Below are 23716 nucleotides of genomic sequence, written 5' to 3'. Positions count from 1 at the left end.
AAATGCTTGTTTTTTTTGCAATACTGGCGTGGTCAAGCAGCCATATAATCGGCTTGGTTGCAAAGTTTCGGTCTTTTCTAGCTGACGTCAACTTCTTCGGCGAATATCTCCGTGTGATGAAGCCTATCTGCCAGGCTTTAGACATTCTTCAGGGCAAGTCCAAGACATATTACGGAGTCTTGCTTCCAACCATCACAATTTGCGAGAAGAAGTTGACCGAGATCAGTGATCTTGTGACCTGTGAGGAGTTGAAAGTGAAAGTCCTTGAAGGGGTGAAAAAACGATTCAACAAGTACTTCAACAACATGAAATGCGTTATGGCATCATATCTTCATCCCTCCTTCAAGACGTCGTGGCTACAATTTCTGCACTACGTTTCCACGGATGATGCTGACGCACTGCGAGAAAAAGTCAAGACAGATGTAATTCGACTGTTGCGGGAGACATCCAGCCAGGTTGATACCGAGAAGAGTGACACCAACACCAGTCATGACTCCGAGGATGTATTTTTTGGAGTGTTTGCGCCATCCCGTGAAACGGCGGTGCAGAAGGAAGCAGCAATTGTGGACGCCTTTTTTTCGGACAAGAGCAACTCCTTGAGCTTTTCGAATACCGAGTTAAAACGTATCTGTTCATTAATATAACACCCCCATTGCTTCCAGTGCTGCGGTGGAGAAACTTTTCTCTGTTGGAAAAGATGTGCTTAAGCGAAAGCGGGCAGGACTTAGTGACTCTCATTTTGAAATGCTCGTGTTTTTGAAAGATGCGTAACAATAAATTTCCCTTAAAATGTGTTTTCTATAACGACGTTAAAATGACAGCGTAAACGAATGATAACATTCGTTTTCAAGGTCATTTTTGCGTCACTAGGGACTTGAGTGTTTCCTAGTGTCATTTAGACAAAAGTAGCGGAAGAAGTAGCGGTAGCGCTCGCTACTTTGGCCCGAGTAGCGGTAGCGGGTAGCGCGATACTTTTGTAAATTGGTAGCGGGTAGCGGTAGCGCGCGCTACTTTGGCCCAAGTAGCGGTAGCGGGTAGCGCGCTACTTTAAAAGTAGCGGGTGCCCACCTCTGTACATAGATAATTATGTTGCAAGACTACCACAAACATTTTTCTGGTTTTGGTTTCATCGTAAAACACAGAAAGTGGTAATTTCGCTTTGTGCGCATGACTACACGCATGCGCAAAAGCGTGAAATTAATGCAAACAGTTTGTATGATTGATTGATTTTTTTATTTTGTTGCGAATATAAACACAGATTCACTAAGCAAAGTTAAATAAACAAACAATCGAACAAACGTAGAATGTGTGGATACTGCAACGGGTGGCTGCAAAGTGACTTGGAAGGTCTTCTAGTCAAGCAGCCACCCTCAACAAAAGAAAAGGAACATATTAAACATAGAAGGAGCAACCAAAGAGCGAAGCAAATAAATTGAAGCATAAGTTTATAGTGTAGTTGCTTGAATGAACATAAATAATACTCGTTAGCTAATAAGAAATTTGCATAGGCCATCAACATCAGTAATACGATAGTACAAGATTTTTATAATGACATTTAAATGAGTTAGGTGAATTTTTTCTTATTTCCAGCCGGATTGAGTTCCAAATTTCCACACCTTTATATTTGAAGCTACGTTGGAGTTTTGAAGATGAGTATTGAGGAACGTAAAAATTATCCATGTCAATTGTATTTTTAGTATTGCAAAAATGAATCTTTTTTGCCTTTTTAAAATAATTAGAAAAAGTACATGGTAGTGATATCGGGTACCATAGCCTAATTATCATTGCCGCTTTTACATCGTTTTAAGGTCGCTAAACGTTCAAATAACCCCATAACCCGTAACCCCCTAACCCTTATCCCCCTAACCCTTAACCCCCTAACCCTTAACCCCCTAACCCTTAAACCCCCTAACCCTTAACCCCCTAACCTTTAACCCCCTAACCCTTAACCCCCTAACCCTTAAACCCTTAACCCCCTAACCCTTAACCCCCTAACTCCAACCCTAACCTCTAACCCTAAAACGGCAATGATAATTAGGCTACGGTACCCAATAATTTAAAAAAAATATAATCTAAAAATCGCCGAATAGGAAACTCGCCGAAAAGGGCTCTCGCCGAATAAGGCACTCGCCGAATCGGACTAGCCGAATTGGACTCGCCGATTCGGAATCGCCGAAACGGGCCATTCCGATTGGCATTGCCATGTTTGTTTTCAACTAAAACCGTGTTAGTCAAAACGTATTGCCCTTCCTTGTCTTCGGAAAGTTTATTTTTGAGATAAACTTTATTCTGCTTTTAAGTTGCTGCGTGAAATTGTTCATAAACTATCTGATATTTTCTAACGCCACTTGCCTTGCCTTAGTTTTGATTGACAGGCTGACAGTGCACCAATGCATGATATGTGAGCAGAACTTCTTCTGGGAGAGCTGCAATTCATGTATTTCAATACGACAAATGTTCAACATTGAAATATAATTAAATGAATGCGAAATAGTTGAATAAGAAGATTTGCCCTATGATATGAAGCTCAAGAAGCTTTTGATTTGAAGATTTGCCGCTGCAATAACTTCGGCTTTGTCGGATTGTTGCCTTTGTTCATCTTAATTCTTATTTCAAAATTTATCTTTTTTCAGACAAAAATATATGCGCTCCATGTGGAACAGAATTGCAGTTAGACACATTACATGACAATTACTGTGCGAGTGAATTCGGTAAGTCGATGGTCGTTTTGACTTCTTTACGATTATTTCATATAGAAAAGCCCAAGAGAACAGGGCTGACATATGAGAAAGACAAGTGGGCTACTGTGTTTACATGGGAATCTTTTGCATTCTCCAGTATCAAACAAACAAGCAGTCAATCATTCAATCACTCAATCACCAATCAAGCAATTAATCAATCTACAACCAATTTGCAAAAATTGGATGTAAGTACAGTAATACACAAAGAATTGAAATTACTTTAAGCCCCTTGTTCATGTGGTCTTATCTCAATATAAGCCCGACTTAGCACATACGACCAAGAATTGATAGGTCTCGTGTGGAAGGGCATCTCAAAATATCAATATACGGTGCAAGGGTTTTTAAGATCATGGTACACAAATATTACATGATAATGGTATCTTTATACTACCTTTAAACGGTGATAAGCGGATAAATGTCCGATAGTGATCTTAATTTCAAAGACTATTAACAAGCGTAGCTGCCAAATCAAGAAAAAATCATAGCTTTAGACAACTGTTCACTTCAGACCAACAGGTATCAGAATTTTGTTTCTCGGCAGCCGATTTGTAGCAAGAATTGACAGCGATAGACACGTGTTTCGCCCATGAGGCTGGGCTCATCAGTATCGCACCGTATTCTGCCACAAATTTATTCGACCGCCGCTTTACCAGTCAGTTTAACTCTTATCTTTGTGGAAACAAAGAAAGAGCCAACAAAACCAGCAGGCGCCAGGGCAGAGGACATTGTGAAGAAAGGGGCGTTCTTCCCGGCTATCAGCACAAGGCTGAGCACTCACTAGTACAGCGAGCAGCTGCGATTCGCCAACCATAACGGTGTAGCTTCCACGCTAAGCCATTCAGACCATCCAATCAACAATATGTTTCTCGGCAGCCGATTTGTAGCAAGAATTGACAGCGATAGACACGTGTTTCGCCCATGAGGCTGGGCTCATCAGTATCGCACCGTATTCTGCCACAAATTTATTCGACCGCCGCTTTACCAGTCAGTTTAACTCTTATCTTTGTGGAAACAAAGAAAGAGCCAACAAAACCAGCAGGCGCCAGGGCAGAGGACATTGTGAAGAAAGGGGCGTTCTTCCCGGCTATAGTGAGTGCTCAGCCTTGTGCTGATAGCCGGGAAGAACGCCCCTTTCTTCACAATGTCCTCTGCCCTGGCGCCTGCTGGTTTTGTTGGCTCTTTCTTTGTTTCCACAAAGATAAGAGTTAAACTGACTGGTAAAGCGGCGGTCGAATAAATTTGTGGCAGAATACGGTGCGATACTGATGAGCCCAGCCTCATGGGCGAAACACGTGTCTATCGCTGTCAATTCTTGCTACAAATCGGCTGCCGAGAAACATATTGTTGATTGGATGGTCTGAATGGCTTAGCGTGGAAGCTACACCGTTATGGTTGGCGAATCGCAGCTGCTCGCTGTACTAGTGAGTGCTCAGCCTTGTGCTGATAGCCGGGAAGAACGCCCCTTTCTTCACAATGTCCTCTGCCCTGGCGCCTGCTGGTTTTGTTGGCTCTTTCTTTGTTTCCACAAAGATAAGAGTTAAACTGACTGGTAAAGCGGCGGTCGAATAAATTTGTGGCAGAATACGGTGCGATACTGATGAGCCCAGCCTCATGGGCGAAACACGTGTCTATCGCTGTCAATTCTTGCTACAAATCGGCTGCCGAGAAACATATTGTTGATTGGATGGTCTGAATGGCTTAGCGTGGAAGCTACACCGTTATGGTTGGCGAATCGCAGCTGCTCGCTGTACTAGTGAGTGCTCAGCCTTGTGCTGATAGCCGGGAAGAACGCCCCTTTCTTCACAAGGTATCAGAATTGTTATCATAAATATCGGTAATCTTATTTCACAATTTTTTTTAGAAACATTATAAAGTGAAAGATAGCTTCTCAAGATATTGTGTTTGTTCAGGGATGGAACGTAAAAATGAGTTAAAGTAAAAGTACTTGCTGCACTATTTCACTGGGAATGAAATATACAATTTTGATTCTGTCATACTATAATAAAACGTTAGCTAAAATAATTTTAAGGTAAAACTTCTATAGCCGACGTAAAAAATAAAGAAGCATTTTGAATTTTTCAGATCATTTTTACATCTTGTTATGTACGTATTTCGTGGGCTATGTACTGGGTCTTAATTGCAGACAAATATTTGTTGTAAAGATAAATTAGCTGTAGGATCGACCAAACTTCTTTCAACTCAATAAGTTACTTCGGTCACAAGCACGTTTTAACGTTCGCGTTTTGTCGCTTCTACCTTTTTCTACACCTTTGCTATGTTGACGTGAATTGTTTTTGATATCATGATCAGAAATAAAAACAACTGAACTGACATGACGAATTCAAGCACGTTTTAACGTTCGCATTTTGTCGCTTCTACCTTTGCTATGTTGACGTGTATTGTTTTTGATATGATGGTCAAAAATAAAAATAACTGAACTGACATCACGAATTTTATTTAATGGTCATTCCATGTCAAGTGATCCAGAAAAATGGGATTTTGTAACCCACCCTCTCAGATTTTAATGAAAATTCACACACTGATAAAACTTTTCTTCCTGATTTCAAAAAACTAATTTTTTTTTTAAATCGGTCAACTAAAACAAAAGTTACGGCCACTTAACGTTGACTGCTTTTTGTGATCGCTGAAGCGTAAAATCCATTTTGCTTTCACAAGTTTAACTATAGGAAGATATTTCTCAGCTTGTAAGAAATTGTACTGATTGATATTTTCAGGCCTATTGTAGGACATATACTTAAGCCATATCACTCAAAACTAAAGCTCTTGACCATCACCTTTGACCTTTAACCTCATGTTTATTAGTAGCCCCAGTTGTGCTCAATCATGCGGAACATAATTTTTGATCATAAATAACTCATGGTGCTCACTAGTTACAATCACATGCAATGCATCATTTTAAAGGTATTTTCAAGGAGAATTGATATCAGAAATAAAATTAATGACTTATTGAGTATTTCACCTCACAAAGTGAAAACAAAAGCTTGTGTCTGAAAATCAGTACTATTTTTAATTGCAAGTGTGCTATGCCTAGTTACCCTAATGATGTTTTGTATATTTATAATTTAAAATAGGCTCATTAAATATTATAATTGAAGAAGATTGTGCCAAAAAATGCAAAACCACCCTCTACACCTCCAAGACACCCATTTGAATGCCCCAAGCTCCCCTGGACACAACCACCCTATGGACGAATCCCACAAAAGCGACCAAGCTTGTGGCTGTGTGGGAGAGGCCATGGCTTGACCACTAAACAACTTGGAATGGCTCCTCCTCAATGACTTTGAGGGAGAGGAGCCAACAACAAGATTGTGCCAAAAATTTATGTTTTTAAACTAATATGGTTCCTGCTACTTAAACGTTTTAAGCCATAGATCCATCTGAGCAACAATGATAAATTCTAAATTCCAGAACAACATTTTGTCACTTCGGGTACATACTTTTTCTTGACCTATTTTTCCACAACAAAACTAACACATCAAAAATATCATACAACAATACACTGAATAATAACATAAGAGTTCACAAATGGTTATCTAAGGGTTGGAATCGGGTAATTGGACAGCGAAATAACAATTAAATGTATATAAAGATTAAGAAATTTAGAAAGAGACTCAGTCAGAACATCTAGCAATAATGCAGGCGTTATATATGAAGACACATACTGCACACATGCATATAAGTTGCATGTGTGCATACTGTACATATATTACCTGCCATTGATGGTCCGCTATATACATACTGTCCAATGTTGATGCTTTGTGCAGTAGTGTTTTGTTTTGATGGGTTGATATCAACTACTAGTGCTAATTCTCTGTCATTGCTGATGTGTTTCATGCCCAGTTGGGTTGCAGTAACAGGTTCAAAGTAATGGAAGGCACGAGTTCCTTTTATTGTAACTGCATTTTGATATAGCTTCCAATTTAATCCGTTGTTTGGCTAGATCTTCATGAGACAATTTGAAGAATGTAATTTTAGTAAGAGATTATGAGCAGTATGCCATCATTGCATCAACGGTGAGAAACTGATCACTGAAAGGACGTCAAAGACTCTCCATTGCAGTAGATCTCTTTACTGTTCCACCAATACCATCACACGGAGACTTGCCGTGGCTGGTAGCGAAAAATGACCATGATCCTTTTACACTAAGCTCTTTTTCATGAAAATGATTTTCATTGGACAGTATGTTTCAGCTTTGTATGACAAAAATCGGTACATTGGCATAGTACAACAGGTTGAAAAAACAAATGAAGATATTTTCCTAGAATTTATGCATCCCAAAGGACCATCATCTTCATTTCTTTGGCCAGAAAGGCAAGATACATGTTGGGTACCATTTCAAGATATACTCTGCACAATCACTCAACCAACACTTGTGAATTCGCGTGGACCAGACCAAGTGCCTGTACAATCAATTCTTCTTCTTCTTGCTTATGAAGCAGCAATTCAGGTGACATCTCTCAATTGGTATATGAAGACACTGCAACCAGAGCAGTGTCTTCATATCAGGGTCTATGAGATTCACATGTTCTTCAGTTCGAAACACAGGACAGTGATTTATGATGTGCTGTGCTGTTTGACAGTCACCACAAACACAGGCTGGTGAGTCACACAATCCCCAGGTAAACATATTGTGCTTGAAGCGACCAACACCAGTACGGAGGCGATTCAGAGACCCATTCTTTTCTTGGCAGGTCTGAGCCAGGTGGTACCGTAGTGTCTGGTGTGACTTGGAACTGGTTGGGCCGTGAGATGGTTTCCCAGCGGTCTCTCCATGACTTCATCAGGTCGAAGTGACCTTCATGAAGCACCAGAATGTGTCGAGAAAAAAGGCGCCTGGAAGGCAGGCGTTGACGTGTGAGCTGTTGTGCGTCAAGGACTACATTGTGGAGGAGATGGCGATCATTGACCTCTGCCTTTAATGCGAGCCGTATGGTAGAATTCTCTCTGCGTAGTTTTGGTGGGGCGATGCCTGAAAGCACTTGTAGTAAGTCTGTACAATCAATTGAAAGGATAACTCAGGCTTCCTTATATCATTGTAAGCATTAATGGCTCCATTTTACGCGTCTGCTACTATTTGGTGAGTCCGATTCGGTGAGTTCCTAACCCCTAACCCTAATCTCTAACCCTAAAACGGCAATGATAGTTAGGCTACGGTACCCGATAATTTAAAAACAAATAAAAAAAATCCCCTGTTAAGGGATCGGACTCACCGAAACGGGCCATTCTGCCATTTTACTACAACTTTTCTTATGCTACAGCAAGACCAATTTATTGTGATCATCGATACTATAGAACTTCTAGTTTAAATTCATATTTAATTAAAGGATTCTTGTTGCATTGCTTGAAAGTTATAATGCTAACTTTTATTGAGAAATTTAATAGTTCAAACATTTTATTTTTATTCTTTTCTGCACGATTTCAACGTTTAGCGACGTTATAAAAACGGCAATTGTAATTGTAAAAACGGCAATTGTAATTAGGCTACGGTACCCGATAATTTCCTTTTAAAAATTTCAAAAACTCGCCGGATAGGGCACTCGCCGAAAAAGGCTCTCGCCGAATAGGGAACTCGCCGAATCGGACTAGTCGAATCGGACTCGCCGAAACGGGCCATTCCGAGGCTACTATGTCTGTAGTTAGCACGACCACAAAACCCAAAAAAACAAAGAGAAGCACACATATAGTAATGAATGACAGCCTAATGAAAAGTGTTGTGGATTGAATTTGCCAGTTCCAATATTGATGTGGATGAGCACTTTGAGCAGTCTTCAGTAATAATAATAGGACGGAGAAAGAAAACCGGACGTAAAAGAAACCCATCCTCAGGCAAAAGCCCATTTCGATGTGGCCCAGGAGAACAGGTGTTGAGCTCTTTCTATGGTCAGACTGCACATCACACAGTAGCCTACGACGATTGAGGTTTGAGATCCAGTTTAAGTTATCGTTTCTTGTCCTGGTGGGTGACGGAATGGATGAGCTGGTAGATAAGATAATGATGTCCTGATGGTGTTGATGAAGCTCTCATCCCCTTCTGTGCTGGTATCGTGTTGGTTATGGAGTGTTGCGTTTGCTGTTAATATATACAAACGTAAAACTACAGCACACGCAGTCGACATTACTGTTAGGTAGGCCTAATCTTTTGTAAATTATTTCGGATTTTAACTGAAATCTTCACAAGAATGCAAAACTACGTTGTCTTTCTATTGCGTATGCGTTTTGCTTAAATGTTGTTTTAGTTTGTGGACAAAAAGTGACTTTGCAGGGGTCGATCTTAACTTCTTTTTACTAGCCCACCGACAGGGTTGGCCAAGGAGGTTTCCCCCACTTTAGTTTTACCCGGGTAAAACCCTGGGGGAAACTGGGAAAAACCTTTTGGGGGAAACTGGGAAAAACTGGGGGAAACTGGGTAAAACTTGAGTTGTTGAAATTTGCAAATGTGAATGACTAATAATGATTACTCCTCGTAGTTAATGTTTATTACCATCAATCCATCATATTTTGAATCAACCTATAAGATTTCCTGTGCTCATCTTACAAAAAAAGAAAAATACTGTGATTTACTAATATCTAATAATACATAGGTCCAATCATTAGTTTACATAGATGAACATACGTATGATACCAGTATGTTATCAAGTTAGATGCTCACCTGTGCCTAACATGCAGTCAGCGAACAAAATTGTAAACATTGAACAACAAAAGCCAAAGAAAGAAAGATTAAGAGCCGGTATAATCTCAGTCATTGATAACATGTCGGCAGTCTTCATTGTCGACATTGAACAGCTCTTCATCTGGGGTTTCAGATTCTTTCCATCCGAAGTGTCTATAAACATGCACTAATTTGGCAACCCTCTCATTGCCCAGTCTATTTTTTTGCTTTGTGTAGATTAAAGCCATGCCACTGAACAAGCGTTCTATTCCAGCACTGGATGGTGGGCATGATGATATTGCAATCATCAATGAACAAAACTTCTTTACTGACTCATTGTTTGCAACTTTTCTTATGTATTGCCAATATTTAAGCACTTGGTGACAATGTTTTCATTGATTTGATAAGAGATGTTTGGAAAAATAGATGTATCCTTAGTCCTTAGTTTCATATCCTGCCAGTAGGAGAATAAATTGTCATCTTTTTCAAAAACAAAGTTGCGTGCAGTTTCTTGCTCATCTGCAGATAAAGTCATATATTTTTGAAACTGATCAACATTGTCTCCTTCATTTTTCTTCTCACTTTTCTCCTTCCCTGAGAGTAGCACACTAGACATCGTTTTTGAGGCCTTTCGTTTTTTTTCTGTGCGAAAAAGCGTTTTAGGAAAGTGCTTACCACTGAGGGACTCGGACTGGGAAGGCTATGTGGACGACCTTTACTGCTTTCTGGCAAAGTGCTGGAAGATATCAGTTGGTTCGCAAGCTGCAATTTAAACTGAAGCAATTAGTCACAACAGCACAACACTGACTGGCGTGGTCTTTGGGCTGGAGGTAGATCATCTGAATTCAATAAGAAATTACTATTGGTAGTTTGGTACTGCCAGCAGACAGTGGGTCAGTACGCATTGAGAAAGTGTCAAAAGGAAAACCTGAAATATCACTCTGTGATGATCCGAAGCTTTATTTATTTTATCTAAGTATTGATGCAATTCAATTGGAAAATGTCATGAGATAACAGCTAAACAGCTGGCTAGTCATTATATTGCATAAGAAACTCCGCAAACAACACATTTAGAAGTTTTAAGGGTTTCCCCCAGTTTTCCCCAGTTTCCCCCAGTTTTACCCAGTTTCCCCCAGTTTTACCCGGTTTCCCCCAGTTTTACCCGGGGGAAACTGGGAAAAACCTTCCAGAGGTTTTACCCAACCAACCCTGCCACCGGACTAGTTGCTCCCCGTTTTCACTAGTCCGACCAGTTTACTTACTTTTCACTTGTCTGATGACGCTTTAAGATAAGTGTTTTGACTTGGACTGAAACTAACTAAAGTAAATTAAGACTTTCAGATTTCAGTACGCACAAGAGAGCAACAATACGCACAAAAACACCTTCTCGTACTACAGACGCAAACAATGCAATTTTAAAACATAAAAAATAAATGTGGCATGCGGTGTGTGCTTAATATTTATTTATGTTGTAATATTACATTGTGTGCATCTGTAGTACGAGATGACACGCCACTCGCCAGGGTGGTACAACATATAATATTCGTTCACTGTCAAAAGAAGTGGACCATTGGATGGATTGCATTTGGTTAGGCCTCTACCGTCAGACCTGTCAGGCTTGTTGGGTCAGCATAACTCTTTAGGTCACGGAGGCACACGAGCTCTTTAACTAGTACTACGACAAGATAGCAATCCAAAGAAGAAAACAACGAAAAAAGTAGTCACGTGCTCAGTTGACCGACTTTCCAGCCTTCTTCATGCAATTTTGCCTCTGGCAAGCAAATTTTTGCAGTATTTCAGAGTGACGTCGCCAATTGCCATTTTGTAAACCAAAACTTTTCACCGGCGAATATTTTCACTAGCCAATCGGACTAGTACTGCAACATTTCTACTAATCCGCGCAAATTTTCACTAGCCATTGGCTAGCGGACTAGCGTTAAGATCGAACCCTGCTTTGTATCAGTCTTACTAATTTAAGAAGGAAGTTCGTTCCATGTTTTCGCACCTGTGAATTCTATTGAATGCTGAGTAAGCGTTTTTGAGAAGTGTGGAATGTTTAGAAAATCATTATGGTTTTTTGTAGAAAGGCTGTGAACCTCTTTGACAGATTTAAAAAGTTGGAAAAGCAATCTGGTAGTAAATTGTTGTGAAATTTAAACACGAAATCACCAATTTCCAGTTTGAACAATTGCTCAATTGATATCGGGATCTTGCTACAACTGATTGTCGGGACGGAAGATACGATGAATTCAAAGCAAACTTTTTCTCCTAATTGACAAGTAACAAGGAAGTGTCCAACAGGATAGTGACAATCTAGCCTATACATTGGTTAGAATTATTTGCAGTCACATATACATACATACATATAAGCACTGCTTTGTAAATAGTTAGCAGTTTTAACAAATTAGATAGGCTATTATAGGCCTAACCCAAAACATTAAAAGATTAATTAATCAGTACTTAATTTTAGGATGTCTTCTGAGGATTTGAGTATGTGTGTCTGACTGTCTGTGAATTAATAAATACAAAAATGTTGCCATTGATTGTCCAGACATTTCTTTTCCCGAATTGGTGTTTTGCATCATTGATGAGTTGAACTCTCCGCTTAGTGAGTGACTCAGTTAAGGCCATAGATGATCCAGCAAAGTTTTTCTTTCGCTGAAATACAAGATTTCTTACTGTTTGTCAGACAAATTTTATTTTGATGGGTTATTTTATTACTATGAATAACAAATAAACAAAAGACACAAAATTCCTACACTGCATGGTGCACATGCACTATGCAGGCAATAACTCGGGTGGATAAAAAGGTAAACAGTGGGATAGGCTAAACTACAAAACATAAGTTACTTACAAATAAACTGCTCCATGTCAACCGGAACAAAGCTTATTTTTAGACAAAATCCATTCTTCTTGACTTCTTGTTTTCTTTTGAGCAAAAAGGTTAATGACTTTGTCTTTAATATCTGGGGGACTGTTGAAGAATTTTTTCTTTATTGAAATGACGGCAAGAGCATTTAGCCTTTCTTGATTCACGGTACTCCTCAGAAAAGTTTTGATTCTTTTCAATGTTGAAAAGCAGCGTTCAGGCTCTGCTGTGATCATAGGAATGATTAGGAAGATTTTTAACAGTTTGGAAACTTCACTGAGAGCATCATTTAAATTATTTTTCTGAATAAATGTCAACAATTCAAATAACGTGGAATGTTGTTGTATTGTTTTTGTTTCAATTTATGTATAGGCCTACTTCGAAAGCATCTTTTGTCCATATTGCATCACCACTAAACAACAAACAAGGAAAACAAAATAATGCTCTGATTATTATACTTTGCAGCTACAGAGCCAACCTTTTCTTTGGTACCATTCTGTATTAAAGCCACGAATGTACTTCTTGCTATGGCTTATTGCATATTATTCTTGAATCCTGTCTTTTCTATTGGAAGATCAGGTGTAGGACAGCCTCCTCTCTTTATAGCAACTTTATCCTGAAGGGACAGGTGTGAAAAATTAAGTTGTAGCAGTCGACGCACTGTTGCAGAACTTGCTTCTTGGGAAAGTATGGTTGTCATGACTCATGACTTCCAATTCTTTTGCACAATAGTAATACTCTTTTAAAAAAATCACTGAATACAAAATGGTAGGCTAGTCTAAGTAAAGTATGAAATCAACACAAATCTACAATTTATACATACCATTAAGGTTTGATCTGGCACAATGGATTTGATGTACCATAAATGCAGTTTACAGATGCATAGCCTATTCACTGTTGGCATATACCGGTATGGTACTGTGCGGTACTGTAGTTCAGGTTACTTTTCATCATTAACGTGTCTGGAATGAAAATAGTTGTGCAAGCTACAATAGGCCTACCATCAATATATGAACATGCCAATAAACAGGAAAAGGTGACAAAACCACGGCGGTTCAAAACATGTCATGCAATAGCTGGCTACTGTATGAACGGTACGGTAGCCTATACAACTATAGCCAGCACGGCTGTCAGCTACTAAACCGGTTAAGCCTATACATATAGGTCTATCTATGCTGATAAAGTTAAAAAAAAATATTTTTTTTGTTTATTTGCATCAGACTCAAGGTGGTAGCCTATGCTTTCTGTATGCATCTATTCTTAGTCCAGCATCAACATCATAATTGTCCGAAACAGTGACGTCTAACTCTACAAAAATACTTAATTTATACTGATCTAACTCTAGACTAGACAACTCAAAAAGCACTGTAAGTTAGTAAGGGAAAACACGCAGACGCTTGCCTGCCTTGCTAACTTGAATAGCTTCGACTGACCAGGGTTGCCAATAGGTATATCACTGGCACATAGTCCAGCAGTTTCTGTCGTAACGAAAATTTCAAGACTACAACATGGCAACATGGTACTGCGAAATTTGCAGTCCCTCTCTCAGCCAAAATCGCCGCACCCAAAAGTTTCGCGCATGCGCACTACAGCACAAACAAGCCGAAACTGGGACTGCAGGTGACTGCAGTACCAGAGTTTTCGTGTCAGAATTTGTTTAATACAGTGATTTGTGCTATTGTTTTCTAGATATGACGATTGGTTTGAGAAGAATTTCAAGAAATACACATACATTAGGTTCTTCAATAAAGGTTAGGTTATACATTAGGTTATATGTGTAACAGGTGAAATTACGCCAGGGGGTGCTGCAGTACCGCAGCACCTTCTGACGAGCCGCCACTGCTCTCGAAGAGTTTGTAGTCGCTAAAATTGAAATCAAGCTTTGAAGGAAGACTGTTTTTTTCATTCATCGTAGCTTCAACAATTCTTCTTATTAATCAAGCAATGCGTTTATATTTAACTACGTCAAGCCCGCCTCTATTTGTTCACATACCGCCCAGATAGCAAATCCGTCGTTAAATACGTTGATTCAACCTCTGCAGACGTTGAATTAATGTAAAACACACGACTGATTTGCTGTCTGAGCAGCTGGACGAAATACAAGCACATTTGTCTTAATCTCAGCAGGACGTCAACTATGTCTGCTTTTCACAGCAGCGCTTTATATGAATCACCTTAGACTTGTAGAGAGAGTTAAACACCATTCATGAAACAATACTTGTCAGTGCACCAAGAATCTCAACCAAACAAATTTGTAGCATTTGAGTTGAGCTTAACCCTGAGGAAAGTGTACCAGCAGTCTTGCAACTGTTAGGCTAACTGGGTTCTTGGAACAAATCGAAGGGCTTCTGTAAATGTTTCTCAGTTTCAACGTATCCTAGTCAGCAAACGTTCCCTTTTCTACACGATTTCAACGTTTAGCGACGTTAAAACGATAGGCCACACAATACATTTGGTTATCTGTTAATACAATGTAAAAATGAACTGTTAGGCTAACAGGGTTCTTGGAACAAATTTTTGCTGGTCGGGATAACTAGGCTACGGTACCCTATAATTTCCTTTCAATCCTAGCTGTAGGCCACACATTTGTTGATCCAAACTAATCATTTTAACTATTCAAAAGTACTAACTTATAGACATGAACATGATTTATTTTTTTTGTTTGTAACATCTTCTTTTTTTGATTTTTCCTTCATATCTTAAATTTTTCTGAAAGTGTTGCGACCGTGCCAAATTTCTTTCAACTCAATAACTTACGGTACTTCGGTCACAAGCACGTCGTTTTGTCTACATTTTGTATGTTTTCTACACCTTTGCTATGTTGACGTATTGTTTTTGATATCATGATCATAAAGAAAAACAACTGAACAGACATGACGAATTCAAGCACGTTTTAACGTTCGCGTTTTGTCGCTTCTACCTTTGCTATGTTGACGTGTATTGTTTTTGATATGATGGTCAGAAATAAAAACAACTTAACTGAACTGGCGAATTTTCATTTAATTGTTCAAACATTTTATTTCTATTTTTTCTGCACGATTTCAACGTTTAGCGACGTTAAAACGATGTAAAAACGGCAATGATAATTAGGCTACGGTACCCGATAATTTTGTAAAAATTTCAAAAAATTGCCGAATAGGGAACTCGCCAAATCGGACTCTCCGAATCGGACTCGCCGAATAGTAGCAGACCCTTCAATAGCAAACCAAACTTCCTTAATATAAAGTGCTAATTTGCTCAGTGATTAAAACTTGATACAGGAAACATGTACACTGGATGAATTGTTGTATCATCTGTTGACATGCCCTGGAGTTCAAAGCGGTCACCATAAAACAGGGGTTCTTAAACTAGGGTCCGTGGACCCCCAAGGGGTGCGCGGACTAGTTTTAGGGGGTCCATGAAGGCAAATGGAAATCTTAGTGTATAATTTCAAAAATGAATTGTTGTTTTGTTGTCTTTGCCACATTGTTGTTTTTATCGCTATTTGAACATTGCGAAATTTTATCAGTTGCAGCTAAGCTAGACGTCAACTAGGCTCGGTTAAGATTGTGAAAGGTTTTTGGTAAAGAGAGCCATGGCTGCTATAAGGTAGCCACTTTAACAAGTCGAAATTCTGCCACTGAAATTGACTAAAATGAAACCACCAACCAATCATAAGCTATGGTTTAAGTGACGTAAAAATGACGAAAAGAAGATCATAGAAAGCAAATTAAGTGATGGATTTTTTGTCAGCTGGTTGGCTTAGGGGATAGGGTTAGGGCTAGAAAGTAGTCATTTCATTGATGCGTGTTCGATTCTCACCACTGCTATTGCTCTTTTTCTTCTGTAATTACCAAATAAAGTTCAAAACAAGCATTAACTCTCTGGATGAATGTTAGAAGGGTCACAATTGGACGGTAGCCTCTTATAACACGTTCTGATTGGTTGGCGGTTGCATTGTAGTCAATTTCAGTGGCAGAATTTCGACTTGTTAAAGTGGCTACCCTGCTATAATCCCTTTTGCAACTACATATTTATGTGAGTCTGGATTTTCATCCTTGGTAACTATCAAAACAAAGAGTCGAAACCGATTGGATGCAAAGGATGATATGCGTGTTGCCTTATCAAAGACGAAGGCACAATTTCATGTTTTTGTTGAAGACGAACAGCAGCATCCTTCAAATTAAAGAAATTAAATCAAAGATATTGAAAAACAATCTGCATTCGCTATTTCTTAAATTTAATGAAACATAAATTTTGTTACCTCAAATCAAAGATAGTTACTACTCTCTTCACCCTAAAAGGAGGATCATCAGAAGGTCCTAATTCAAATAGAAATAAATTTTGTTACCAATTCATTTCAATTTTATTGGGTTATGTCCAATTCATGCTGATCAAAAAAGTTTCTCGGACTAGGCCATAAAGGGGGTCCACACAAACCAATTTTGTTTTAAGGGGTCCGCATTAAAAACAGTTTAAGAACCCCTGCCATAAAAGAATGCTGAAATGACTGGCCGTTAGCCATCGAGAAAAGGAATATCTTGCTTAAGTAATTGGGCCATTTATTGTCTATGTGCGAAATCCAAAAAATTGATTGATATGGGAAAACGGACCTATGTACATAGCAATTATAATAAACGTGTCCACTGGAACAAAGGAAACGCAGTTAATCAAGTCTATAACATTTAGATTATATTTCTTCAAGGACTTCCCTTTAAAACAGTCCTCTTAACTTACTGTAGGCTACAAAAAATGACTACACGAAACAAGATTTTTGAATTTCCGTTGCAATGTTATGGTTTGTTGTCATATCCATGATGAGAATTCGCATCATCACCGCCTGCTTTCCTCTCGTCGAGGGTTACAAGTAATGAAGCAAATTTGTCTGTTGTGAAAATTTTAATTGCAGTTTTATAATCAAATCCTGTCCGGTCTCTTATGTCTTTAGTCTTGGCGGTTTGCTTATATTTCTTTATCAATATGTATTCCTTTTCATGTTGCTTTTGTATAGAATCAAGTCGGATCATGTAGCCAATCTAAAATATCTCAGCATTCATGTTCAGGTCGTTTTGCAGATATTTGCAGCCAAAAACAACTTTTAACCTATCGTGAGTAGATTTTACAGTCGTAGGGTTTCTTGTTTCAAGAGAAAAACATTAACATGTTGACCTTGACCTTACCAGTACCATTATCTGTAGATTCAACAGAGGTACAATGTCAGATATTTTATGCTTTAGGAACTTTTTAAGTGCCCTGTTTATTTTCTCCTTAGTTTGAGAATATCAAGAATCCCACCTTGCTTGATTTAGCTTAATTTAACCTACACACCTGTAATTGCAAGAAGACAAATAGAATATTTTAGAATACAGAGCCCAACTTGGTTTGGCTTTAAAGTGAGTTGATTTGTATATAAAGTTGGGTTAAAATTCCCTTTCTTTGAGCTAATTGGCTTCCATTTAATCGGAGCATGACAAAGGAGCATGACATGGCATAACTTATTTTGACGTTTTGACATGGCGTGTGTCACGGTTGTCATCCATTAAAGTTTAAACTGTTAAAAGTCAATCTTTGTGGGTTAGCTGAGATTTCTTTGCATTTCCGGGAAAGGAGCACTTCAGGTATGAATTGCGGCGAACAACTCGATCTGAAATTTTATACTTAAGGTGCGTCTACACGAGAAAGTGTTCTTGCTTAAGCTAGTTTTTAAGCTCGTTTCGTCTACACTCACAATCTCGAAAAAAAAATTTCCTTGCTTGAACCGCGGTCACGTGAGTATTTCAACCGCAATGACGAAGTATGGCAAGTGGTGACAGAAAATCACAGTTCTCTACTTTGTTGAGATGACCTTGTACGGTAATGAAGCGCATCGTGATTCACCGCAGCTCAAGTGCGGCGCATGCTTCGAAAAAGAATGTAAAGAAATCCACATTTTGAGTGCATGGTAAAAAATTCACAGAAAAAAAACAATAGAAAAAGTTTGAATTATGATGACAATGTGATACAATGATACTTAAAACATTTGTGTAGGACCAAGCATACCATCAAGCACTGATGTGTGAATTTTTACTGTTGGGTAAACTTTAAGCTACTAGTTGATTGTAAAACCTAATCGAAAAAAAGGTTTTCAACATTTCCTTCGTATAATGAACTGTCTTATTAAGCTGTTATTGGACCAAAAATTGCTTAAATGCTGATAAGCCTCGGGCGGCTGGAAAGGTATTTATTGTTGAGACAAAGGTTTTAGGCGCGATCAAGATTTTAAATCAAGAAAGTTTATTTTTAAAGACGAGATCAACTTTTAAAGTCTAGTATGCATTTGCTAGCAATCAGCATACGAATCGGTTGATAGTTTTTGTATTAGTCCACGCTGGTAGTACATACATTCATACTATTAACTGCAAATTACATGAGAATTTTAGAATACCCCACGTCTTTCTTGTTTAATCAAAACACACTTTAAAGCAGTGGTTTTAAACCTTTTGCCTTGTCGGCACCATCTTGAAATTACCAACCAGTTCTCGCATCTCCCCTAGGATTGGCTAAAAAGAAATAGTTGCCTACAGTTCGAAATTTTTGTTGAAACCTGGTAAAAACAAATTTGCTTCTTACGTCGTATTATGGTAAACCTTAATAATTCAGCATCCCCGCACCGCCTAGGAACAGGTCTCACACCCCTTAGTGGTGTGTGCACCCTTGGTTAAGAACCCCTGCTTTAAAGCAAGTTAAAACGTCATTGTCCAATGCTGCTGTAGTTGTCTTGAAGCTTGCAGGAAACTTTTTCCCAAAAGATCCACTTACCATACTGGGTAGGAATGGGGGTTCTAGATGATTCAAAAGTTTCCGGCAGAATAGTCGAGAAACTGTTGTGTCTTCATTGATTTTTGTTGGGAGCCTACAGAAGAACGCTTGATAAAGTCGCTTTTATTTAATGCAAATCTTGCTCACTGGATTTCGTAACTTGTGTTTGAAGAAAATGTTCTCCAATCAGATTGTAAAACCTTCCGTTTTCTTTGATTTTACCATAACTGAATATTGTATATAGATAGCCCATGTGTTGTCTGGTAGCCACTTTAACAAGTCGAAATTCTGCCACTGAAATTGACTAGAATGAAACCGCCAACCAATCATAAGCTACGGTTTAAGTGACGTAAAAAATAGCGAAAAGAAGATCATAGAAAGCAAATTAAGTGATGGATTTTTTGTCAGCTGGTTGGCTTAGGGGTTAGGGCTAGAAAGTAGTCATTTCATTGACGCGTGTTCGATTCTCACCACTGCTATTGCTCTTTTTCTTCTGTAATTACCAAATAAAGTTCAAAACAAGCATTAACTCTCTGGATGAGTGCTAGAAGGGTCACAATTGGACGGTAGCCTCTTATAACACGTTCTGATTGGTTGGCGATTGCATTGTAGTCAATTTCAGTGGCAGAATTTCGACTTGTTAAAGTGGCTACCATGTTGTCTTTTGACAATATGTCAATTCAGCGTAGCAATTTGTTTTTGATTTTTGTTGCTTTAAACTTAGTGCTCTTAAAATAGTACTTTTACATCTTTGTTTTTTGCAGTTCTCAAAGTTAAAGCAAAAAAAGTGAAAACCAAAAAAGGCAAAGGGGTTCGTGAATTGGTGGCAAACCGGAAACGCCGTGTTATATATAAAACAGGCCCTCTATCTAAAAGGGATTTAAAACGCATGAAATTAATTGTCCGTGGAACAAGAAAATGCACCTGTCCTCCATTAGATTCAAAGCCTTCCAGCAAATCCATATCCAAGAAAAAAAGAAAAGAAAAGAAAGGAAAAAGAAATAAAGCATTCTACCTAGTTATGGGCCGTAAATATGGCAAAAAGTTGCTTGTCACGGTGCTACATAGCTGGCCGAGGAAAAACAAAATACTGAAACAAGCAGATAAAACCAACTTCAACGCGAGAGATTGCCCATAATTTGGAAACACAAATATGCCTTGAAAAGTTGAACTTTTTTTCATAAAAAACCTATTAAATTTACCCAGTGAAACAATCGTATCTTCACTTTAATTCTACTGCGGTGCACAGGTCACCTACTTCCAGAGTGCTCTGCTAACTCAAAACTGATACAAAGTTATATAAACAAAATGCTTTCAAAACTTCATTGTAGTTATTGTGTAGGACATTGGACAGGGTTGTTGGCGAAGGACATTTTGTGAGTCATCAGTAAAATTACTTTAAAACATTACACTTTTTACTTGACGAGATATGTGTGTGAAGTTTCAAACATTATTATCAATTTTTAAAATTGACAAGCAAACTATTGTTTTTACGTTCAAAGTATGTTTATGCGCCATCAGAATGTTTTGATATCTTTTGTAATTAACGTTGAATATTTGTAAAGTATGTCGAATGAATCAATTAGCTCCTCTTTCCAATTGTTGGCTGGCGACACGCGCTTGAATAGAAAATGTTTGCTTGTTATGAAATGATTGGTTCGTTTCATGTTGACAAGTAACTCTCGCTAAAATTGCTGTATTAAAAGTTGCGTTTGTATTTAACAAAATGAAAATGCTTGATGTTTCTGAAGTAAAACACGGTGGTTTGCACATATCCACTCGGTCATCTCTCTTGTTAACATTTCCAGAAGAGCGTCCACAAGAAGAATCAAACTAAAAACTTTTTGAGTAAGAAAAGAAGCACAACTGCGACCTGTAGCCTATGCTACAAAGAAATTTTCTTTTCTAATAGAACTTGACTTTGATGGAAATTTTGTCACATTTTATATTGCAGTTTTAAAGCTAGGCGATTCTGTTTGGTCATTTCAGATTACGATAGGCTACTATTTATACTATAGTAAAGGGCACAGGAAGATAAATGGGCAAGCTAAATAAAAAAAACTTGGTTATTAACACAGTCTGCTTGCAATTTTCTCCATGCTTGCAGTTAAGCGAAAAATTTTTAAATAAAATTGCATTATCAATGTTTTTGCTAAACCTTTCATCTTAGACCTGGCTGATTTCTGTCTTCTACGAAGTTTAGATTTCTTCAATCTATCCTTTTCATTGCATTCTAATAGTCGTAAGAACGATTTACTTATCAAGCTTTGGCCTATAACATTCTATCTGGCCTTAAAAGTATGTCGGTTCAACCATCGCGAACATATAACCAGAGCCGGATTTAGCTGATGGGGGGCCCGGGGCACTTTTAGATCGGGGGGCCCCCATGCAAAAAATTTTTTCAAGCCTACGGCGCGAAAAACCACCTCTACGTCTTCAGTAGCATCAGTCCAGTACTGCACAGCATTTTGCAGAAACTTTAAAGGCCAAAAGGAAAAAATAACACAAAATCACATTTTTTTCCACATAGGGGGCCCTTCAAAAGTCGGGGGGTCCGGGGCAACTGCCCCCTCTGCCCCCCCCCCTAAATCCGGGCCTGCATATAACTGCATGTCTTGGAAATTCTCAATGATGTGTTTTGAAGGTTGGCATAAAAATAAACTAGGCGTTCCGGTTAATATATCCGAACATATCATCCACCAGGTATGAGCTTACGGATGACAAAAAGCTGGTTTGTGTTACCATGCCCACAATGTAGCCCAGTAGCGTAGCCAAGAATCTTGAAAGGGAGGGGGTTGACGACCCAGGGGGGGGGTATGGGGGACCTCCCCCAGAAAATTTTGAAAAATTACTTTGAATTTGGTGCATTCTGAGAGCATTTTCAACAAAAATGTGGGTATGAATATTCTTGTAAATTGGTGCTATCCGGTGGCATAGTAAAAGGATAAGATCATGTTTTCTTCGGCATTTTTCGGAAATAAAGCTAAGTCTCTATGTTTTCTTGTTGCTAATTCCTGGCTGAGATGTTTGGTATTGGCAAAACTCGCTCTTTTAATGCAGGTTTAAAATTAGGCAAATTTTTTTTTAGACTGAAAGCATCATTTTCGAGCATAAAGAGACTGAAAGCATCATTCCCAAGCATAAAGAGACTGAAAGCATCATTCCCAATATCGTGACGTCACACGCGTGCCAAAAAGGGGGTTGTAACCCCCAAAGCCCCCCCCCTTTGGCTACGCCACTGATGTAGCCTCCAATCAAGTTTAATATTTACTATTATTCCACACAAACAAATACTAAATTGCTGAAGCGGTTGCAAAGGACTTTGATGTTTTTATATATTTTTCATAAAGTGCATGCGCCTCGTCATCATGGGATGCTACGTGACGTCATATTTCGTGAGTTAGCCTAAATATGTCCATGCATTTGGTTTTTGAACTGTTGTCAAGTATGATCAATGGATCATATTTAACACTCTCAGGTATGCAGTGTTTCTGCATACCGGAAACTAAGCTCAAGCCACAAATATGAAACGCATCCATCAAAGGCAGAATAGCTCGTTCTGCAACACATCTCAAAAACTAACCTCCTGATTAAAGTTTGTTTTTGCTGGTTACTGAGCAATGCATAATTAGTTGAAAATGGAACACTGCACTTAAGCCAAAACTTTTTTGTTTTTTGTACTTCGAACACAACAGCTAAGTGTTTTCTCATAGAACATTTTCGTTTTTGCTTTTCAGTTACAATATACAGCATGTAAGTAGTAGCATTTCTTCGCAGCTTTAACCCTATAGCCTATGGTATTCGTCTCAAAGACGCGCGAAAAGCACGAGACGTGACCATTTGGCCACGCCCTGATTATTGGTTTATAACTCAGTCGCTAAATATCGCACATTTGAGAAAATCGGCATGCACATAGTCAAATGCTTTTATTTTATATTTTAATTATTTGTTTTCAAAACAAATGTTTAGTTTGTGCATTCTGAAAACATATGTTGCAAAAAAGCTCTAAAAACGCAAATTTTGCTGGCATTTAGTCATTTTATGTCCGATTTTGTTCGTTCGAATATTAATTTTAATGATTTGTGAACATTAAACAACAATATTTTGAAACTAATTATTTTTTCCTGCAGTAAATGCAGTATTTTTCATATTCATACTACATCAAGCGGTTTTGAGGTTATTGTGATGAATTGCTTCTCCGCAGGTGGTCATGGCTGCTTAGTATAGTAGTATCTCTCATGACAAATCAAGATGAATGAAAGCATAAAATAGTTGTAGCAATCCCAGCCAGCAAATCATTTTTTTCACATTGATTCAACGTTGGCAGATTGTATTTCTAGTTGAAATAACTCTAGTTTATCACATTCTTTCCTAGCCAGCAAAATTGGTCCTTTTTACATTTATTTAACGTCTGCAGACGTCGAATCATTGTTGAAAGTGGTTGATTTACTGGCTGGATTAGAAGTATAGGTAACACGATTTCCAATCAGCTGTTTTGTCAGGCGTTTCATTTCATAGAGTGTAGCTTTCATTTCAACCTGCCAAATGTTTTAGAATCAAAGAAAAAAAAACTTCGTTTTTATACTTTTCAATGTAGCTAAACGTTGAAACGATATAAAAGCCAACTTTTCTGCCTGGGCTGCCTGCTTTTTGCTAAAT

At 38.5% G+C, this 23716-nt stretch overlaps 1 protein-coding gene across 1 annotated transcript in view; it reads left to right on the top strand.

Moving 5' to 3' along the window:
* The window catches only part of LOC145778074 (cell adhesion molecule 3-like), a 32914-nt gene extending 11868 nt beyond the window's left edge, over window positions 1-21046 (top strand). Inside the window, exons 5-6 of the mRNA XM_082589484.1 lie at window positions 2634-2711; window positions 19822-21046. Of these exons, the coding sequence (XP_082445610.1) occupies window positions 2634-2711; window positions 19822-20195 (452 nt within the window). The 3' untranslated portion in view covers window positions 20196-21046. The remainder of the gene's footprint in view (window positions 1-2633; window positions 2712-19821) is intronic.
* The last annotated feature ends 2670 nt before the right edge of the window (window positions 21047-23716 follow it).

The sequence above is a fragment of the Aplidium turbinatum genome, chromosome 10 (assembly GCF_918807975.1).
Source record: "Aplidium turbinatum chromosome 10, kaAplTurb1.1, whole genome shotgun sequence".
Taxonomy (NCBI): domain Eukaryota; kingdom Metazoa; phylum Chordata; class Ascidiacea; order Aplousobranchia; family Polyclinidae; genus Aplidium; species Aplidium turbinatum.
The sequence above is the reverse complement of the archived record's forward strand: the minus strand, read 5'-3'. Positions and strand labels throughout refer to the sequence as shown.